Source organism: Prosopis cineraria, unplaced genomic scaffold (assembly GCF_029017545.1).
Source record: "Prosopis cineraria cultivar Desert tree isolate PC_DT_omini unplaced genomic scaffold, ASM2901754v1 PC2, whole genome shotgun sequence".
In the NCBI taxonomy this organism is placed as follows: Eukaryota; Viridiplantae; Streptophyta; class Magnoliopsida; order Fabales; family Fabaceae; genus Prosopis; species Prosopis cineraria.
The window spans coordinates 33368069-33375164 of NW_026555333.1; the positions used below are offsets into that span (position 1 = coordinate 33368069).

The 7096-nt window shown below is 34.3% G+C and overlaps 1 protein-coding gene across 2 annotated transcripts; it reads left to right on the plus strand.

Moving 5' to 3' along the window:
• Positions 1-769: 769 nt before the first annotated feature.
• Positions 770-6246, plus strand: LOC129302003 (UDP-xylose transporter 3). 2 transcript variants are annotated; one of them, XM_054940659.1, is made up of 9 exons: positions 770-906; positions 1086-1166; positions 1281-1435; positions 1829-2013; positions 2572-2639; positions 4371-4503; positions 4745-4906; positions 4983-5255; positions 5960-6246. In XM_054940659.1, exons 3-9 carry the CDS (start codon positions 1315-1317, stop codon positions 6062-6064), a joined length of 1047 nt encoding a protein of 348 aa, XP_054796634.1. In that variant the 5' UTR covers positions 770-906; positions 1086-1166; positions 1281-1314; the 3' UTR covers positions 6065-6246. The 2 variants fall into 2 exon arrangements, with proteins under 2 accessions (XP_054796634.1, XP_054796635.1); XM_054940660.1 differs by having other exon boundaries at positions 824-967.
• The last annotated feature ends 850 nt before the right edge of the window (positions 6247-7096 follow it).

Genomic DNA, 7096 nt, shown 5'->3' on the forward strand with positions numbered 1-7096 from the left:
AACAAGAGCAAGTATTGAAAGATAACATTGATTTAATGACATGAAGCTCCAATCAAAGTTAACATGTTTAACCATGATGGAAAAAGATTTGAAACATGTTGGAGACCTTCTGAGCCAAGTTAGATTCATCTTGATGTTGATGGAACTATTAATTTCAATGAAGTTTCATTCTGTGGCGGAATCATGCGTGACGATAAAGGTAACTGAATCAAGGGTTTTTCTAAATACCTTTGCTATCACTCCAGCACCATGGCTAAACTTTTAGCCATTCTTGAAGGACTTTAGCTTTGTTAAAATATGTGGGTTTCTAATATTAACATACATTCTGACTCAATGAAAGTCTTTTCACTCATTCAACATAATCTTTTTCACAATCATGCTCTCTCTGGAACTATCAATAAAATTAAAGAATTTATCATGAGGGATTAAATTATAACTTTCGACCACATGTTTAAGGAAGCGAACAATTGCGCCAACTTTCTTGCTCACTAGACCTCTCAAGATAATTTAGATCTAGTTATTTTTAATCATCCACCATCATGATACAGATCCTAACTGAAATTTAATATGATTTGATTTGTACTCTTTTCTCACACCAGTTTTCTATGGCCTTGTATTAAAAAAGAAAAACATCCAATAGCTCTCCGTACAATTTTGAACGAAATGAGTATTTTGGATTTGTATTATTATTATTATTATTATTATTATTATTATTTTGTTTTTTGGCTTTCTCCATGTTTTTTTTTTTGACCAAAGCTTAACCATGTTTAAAAAATTGAAATCCGGCGCCTGCTGCTCTCCTGGGATCGGAGTATGATATGAAGCACTTCTCTCTCAGGCTCTGAATAATCTCAATCGCACAGTTCTTTCTCAATTGAGTCATAATTTGAAGATTTCTCGAATCTGGTGACTCTTTTTCCCACTCTCTGTCTATGTTTGTCTGCCCCTCGCGATTCATGTTTTCGTTGTACGGACCATCCTCTCTTGAAATCAACTAGATCTAGGGTTAAACGCGCTAGATTCTTCAAATCTTGCTTTTCCATCTTCAACTAACTTGACATTTTTTATTTTCTCCTTTCATCTAGGTTTCTGCTTTGGCATTGTAGGATTGAGCTGCTTCGTTGTGTTTTATTATTTGAAACTTCCGATAGTTATGCCTGAATGAGGTTAGTATGGGCAGCTTCACCATTGTGTTAAATTTAAATCATTCAGGTCTTTTCTTCCCTTGTTTATATGTGTTTTGAGTTTTCGAGAATGTTTTGTTGATTCGAAATGAGTAGATCCAGGTAGGCCTGTTCACAGAGCATAGTGAAGATGAGTGAAGGTCAGAAATTCCAATTTGGAACCATTGGAGCCCTGAGTTTGTCTGTGGTGTCCTCTGTTTCCATAGTAATCTGCAACAAGGCACTTATCAGCACACTGGGTTTTACCTTTGGTGAGCGAATTTTACATTTATGATGTTGACAGGATAATGGGATGCTGATATCTGTTATACAATACTTGCGATGTACCTGTCAAATTTCATTCAAAATATCTGTGCTTATGACTTTATAATGTGAAATGATAAACTGTGTCATTGCCCTGCTAAAATGATGTGGAATTCGATGGTAACTTTGCTTGTTGATCTGGTAAATGGCAATGTATTTTGAGGGATCCTTTATCATGTTAAACGATGCATCATTCAATCTTTATGGGGCAGTGATGATAGGATATAAACACTCACGATATTGACTTCCATCACCCATTGTAGTTTCAAATTTATTGCTTTTTTTTTTTTTTTTGGTTTTTATTGGCAACTGATATGCTTAATTTTGTTTATGCTATTTAGCTACTACTTTGACAAGCTGGCATCTTCTTGTGACGTTCTGTTCTCTTCATATGGCATTATGGATAAAGTTGTTTGAACACAAGCCTTTTGATGCAAGAGCTGTGATGGGATTTGGGATACTGAATGGGATTTCCATTGGCCTTCTGAATCTTAGTTTGGGTTTCAATTCTGTTGGTTTCTATCAGGTATAATTATTGATCACTGGCAACATATATGTTCAGGGTTCAGACGGATGTTTTTAATCATGTTCTGCATTGATCTTAGTTTTCAGAAACCAGTATTTATAGAGCTTAACTGAGATATACTATCATTGAGTAGGATGCATGAGGATCTTTATTTTGGGACACTTAGCCTTTTAAAATATTTTTTTGCTTTCAAAACCAAAAGGAAAAATACACTCCTACTACTCCTTGACAAGACATATTTATAAGTTTATTACTTCGGCATCTTTTTCATGTAGTAAAGGAGTGGAAATAAGAAATAAGAATGCTGACATTGTAAGCCTTATATATCAGTTGCAGAGTCAAAAATTTATGTCTTGTCGAAGCTGTCTAGTATTTTTGCTATTGCCTTCTTGTGCAATTCTTTTTCAAGAATGTGAGTTTACTGTTTCAACACTTTGGTTTGTTTGTTTCAAATATATTTTGATCTCTCTGTTTTTTTTTTTTTGCAAGTATATATGGATCCTATACTAAATCCTGAACATTTCTTTACCTCTTTCTCTTTCTACTTTTATTTATTAGATGACAAAATTGGCCATCATCCCATGCACTGTTCTTTTGGAGACTCTTTTCTTCAGGAAAGTGTTCAGGTAAATTTTGATTGTAATCTTTGCCCTAATTAATGAAATTCCTATCTTTATCCATTTTCTTTTAAGTTATGAATTGCTTTTTGCCTATATTCAAGTAAAGCTTTAATATCAGCATCAGTAGATTGGTTGGACATGATAATATCGGAGCACTTATTGCTTCTAGTGAAAAGGGATCACATGGAAAATTCCTTTGATAACATTAGTATTCAAAGTAAATAATTGGCATTGTTCTAAATCCACATCTGGATAAAGTAATAAACATGAATTTGGCGGTTATCTAAGTAAGTGGCATTATTTTATGTATATGATGTTTCCTTAACTGCATCTTAATCCATCAACTTACTATTTAGTATTAGCTCTTCGTCTTCCAAAATATGCATCATAAGTCTAACCACCAAGACATTATTCGCTAAAAGGACTCTGGTGCATTATCTAGATGGAGCAAAATGTCAAAACACAATCACACAAGTGTAGTCTGTTAACATCACATCGGCACTAAAAACAAAATAAAAGATCCTCATTAATCAAATCAAGTATATCTCACAGTGGGATCTACAAGAATATTGAATGGGAAGCTTGAAAGAATAAGTTAGGATACCGATGGGTACTTAAGTGGGATAGAGAAACCTATCCCAAAAGCTAGCTGTTGAAGTGGGAGAATCAACCTACTTATATACGTCATTGAGCATCCCTTACTATTCAATGTGGGTCTTAGTATCCTATATTATCAAGTCTCCATCAATTGGCCCCCCATGGAAAGCCAACATCCCGATGGCTGCACTCCATAGCATTTAACTCGGTCTCCTTCTAGTCAGAACCCTCTGTAGTAGCCCTCTCTAGAACTGCCAAGAACTAGGCTTTGATACCAATTGATGGGTACTTAATTGGGATGGGGAATCCTACCCCAAAAGCTAGCCGTTGAAGTGGGAGAATCAACCCACTTATATATCCTATTGAGCATCCCATAGTACTCAATGCGGGAATTGGTATCCCATACTACCAAGTCTCCATCAGATAACAAAAGTATTTAACTCATTTGATTCTGATGATTGCATATGTCATCTTGTCATCTTGGAGCATATGTAGTTAGTCTTGACTTGTGAATACCATTAGCCTTTTTTGAGATGATGAAGGAGCCCAAGAAAAATCCTCCTCTTTCAAGGTTGGCAGCTTTGTCCTTGTCAGTGGCCTTACTCTCTTTGATTCTGTGAGACACATCCTAAATAAGTTGTATGTAGGTTTGGAATTTGGACGTATGTTGGCTGTCCTGATGAATCAATTCTGTACATCTGGATTCTACACATGAACTTTAAAACCATCCATATATGAGCTTAAGAATTTATTGCCTCCTGTAAATCATTTGCTTCATTGCTCATAGACATGAAGTTTGATTGGTGGTTAATATAATGGTTCCTGAGGTTGTGCATTAGTCTATGCATTCTAAATACAATTTGGTGAATTTGCATCTCTCTATCCTTTTCAGTTGGCTTCTCTGATTAGATTATGTACTTCACAGATAATATGTCCGTAGTCTGTGCCAGGCTGTCATATTGAAGTCTTTCACGAAAGCTGAGGAAATTCTTTTTCTTCATGTCTGATTTTCTGTGTATATATGTAGATTTTCTACCATCGTTGCTATCAGTTTTTTGTACTTTTTTTCATCACTTTGATCATTTTTTTAATTCATTATCCGGTTACAATTGTGTACCAATATATCTTCTGATATTGCAGTAGGAGCATCCAGTTTTCACTCATCATCCTTCTTCTTGGTGTTGGGATTGCTACGGTGACGGATCTCCAGCTCAATCTCTTGGGTTCTATATTATCTTTGCTTGCAATTGTCACAACTTGCATTGCTCAGATTGTATCCTAAGCTCCATTTGTCTTTGCAGGATTACCAGTAACCTTTGATTTTTTATGTTCCATACTACGTACATTTAGGATAGAAAATATTCAAATTGAGAACATGCTAATCAGTGTGCACACGTGTGATTTATGCTGCGTAGGTTCCCTTTGACTTGTGCATTTTTGTTTCGCATGTGCCTGATTTTGTAATTTCTACTTGTTTCTTCTTGTTGGTAAGAACCTTAACCATTTATTATTAGATGACCAATACCATTCAGAAAAAGTTCAAGGTTTCGTCAACCCAACTTTTGTATCAATCATGCCCGTATCAGGCAATGACTTTGTTCATCACTGGTCCTTTTCTAGATTGGCTCTTGACCAACCAAAATGTTTTTGCTTTCAATTATACCCCTCAAGTACTGGTGAGTTGGAAACCTTCACCTGTTCTTTCTTACAGAATTATATCATCTTGTAACCATTATTATGTCTCTCTTGCAGTTCTTCATCGTGCTGTCTTGCCTGATCTCTGTTTCTGTAAACTTCAGTACATTTTTGGTTATTGGAAAAACATCAGCCGTCACATACCAAGTCCTAGGGCATTTAAAAACTTGCCTGGTTTTAACCTTCGGATATGTCCTGCTTCATGACCCATTCAGCTGGCACAACATTTTGGGCATCCTGATTGCTGTGATTGGGATGGTTCTGTATTCCTATTACTGCACCCTTGAGGGTCAGCAGAAAGCAAGCGAGGCATCGGCACAATTGTCTCAGGTAGTTTAGACTATTTTATTTACCTGCCTTTTGTACTTGGCATGCTTTTATTTTCCAATTTGGATTCGGTGCACTTCTTTAGAGTATTGCATTTTGTGCGCTTCGTTTTTTTGTCACTCACTCCTTTTTCAAGTACAAGTCACTAATGTCTATCTCACAGGTATTAAGAAAAGTGGTTAAAGGTAGTATAACTAATTGAATTTGTACTGAAACAATTATTTCCATTGTACATTGTTTCGTTTTTGTTGTTGAACAATTTAAGGGGGTATTTAAGGAAAAATACATTTAATGATCCAGACAACATAGAAAAGTGACATTTATTTTTGAATTGACAAAATTCTCCAATAAATAACTTATATCTTCTTTTTGCTTGCTTATATCCTACTGGAGACATTTCCATTTGAAACACGATTAGGTGCTAAATGTAGGCATATCTTTTAATAGGGTTTTGAACCTTGATTTGTCACATTACGAGGCACTCGCATCTTTTGCTAGTTCTAGCCCCCCATTGGTGACTAAAGTATTTATTAATGCACTGTATGCATTTTTTCCTCCTACATAATTTAATAAAAAAAGGAGTGCATCCAGTGTAATTCACTAAAGAAGTGTACTAGATCCAAATCCTTAATTTCATTGACAACTAGCAGGAAGTTCGATATATGAATGTTCTATATACTTCATTAACCCCTGAGAAATGGTGTTAGGTCGAGGAAGTTGAATCTGAACCGCTTATTACTGCGGAGAATGGAGCTTGCCTTCTGGGTGATGCTGCCCCTGCATGGAATTCAAACAAAGATTTTGAAGCATAAGTGTTATTTTATCTTATTTTGATTTAAAAATATCAAAATTAGTAGATACAATATCTGTTCTGGCGATGAAGATGTTGCTGGCACAGGTCTTCCATGTAATTCTATAGCAACGTAAAACGGTTTTTTATGTAAGACCAATTCTTTATAGGAAATACATTACTATATGGAAGTAATTTTGCATATTTTGTTCTGGCATTGCCAAGTAATCTTTAAACCCAAATCCACACTCACACTAACTTTATGATTTTCCTTCGTTAAAAATTAAAAAAACCCAGAAATGAAGGCTACATTAATACAATCAAGAGGGTGAGCTTCATGATTTTCGTTCCTTCGTTAAACATAGCTTGTTAAACTCTTGATTGTATAATGCAATAAATAATAACTCCAAACTAACATAGCTTGTTAAAATCTTAATCCCATTTGTTAAAATGCCAACTTAAATTGTTATTTTAAAGTACGTCAAGTTTTCAACTAGAAGCCTAAAGTGAACATGTTACTTTAGTAATGTTACATGTTAATTCAATAAATGAACTTGTTAACAATAGATTTTGTATATTCAATATTATTTTTTAACATGAATCATATTTGTTAAAACTCTAACTTATTATTTTCGTAATATTACTTATTAACTTAACAAAGAAACTTGTTAGCAACATATGTTACATATTCAATCTTATTGCTTTGCTACAACATGAAGTACGCTTGTTAATGTAGGAATTTGACTTGTCATTTTATTAATAATATATTGTTAATTGAGTGAAGGAGCTTGTTAATAATACATTTTGCACATTCAATATTATTTTGTAACATGATGCGGATTTGTTAAAACTATAACTTAACTTGTATTTTAATAACATTACTTGTTAATTCAACAAGAGAAAACATGTTAACAACACATGTTACATGTTAAATTCTATTTCCCTGTCACAACATGAAATGCACTGGTTAAAACAATAAATTAACTTGTTATTTACTAATGTTATCTTGTTAAATTTAATAAAGGAACTTGTGAACAGAACACTTTGCATATTC

Excerpts from the sequence above, each read along its gene's own strand:
- LOC129302003 (XM_054940659.1), top strand. The coding sequence starts at position 1,315 with ATGAGTGAAGGTCAGAAATTCCAATTTGGAACCATTGGAGCCCTGAGT. Across the intron at positions 1,436-1,828 it reads CACACTGGGTTTTACCTTTG|CTACTACTTTGACAAGCTGG; the intron begins GTGAGCGAATTT and ends TATGCTATTTAG. Across the intron at positions 4,504-4,744 it reads CAACTTGCATTGCTCAGATT|ATGACCAATACCATTCAGAA; the intron begins GTATCCTAAGCT and ends ATTTATTATTAG.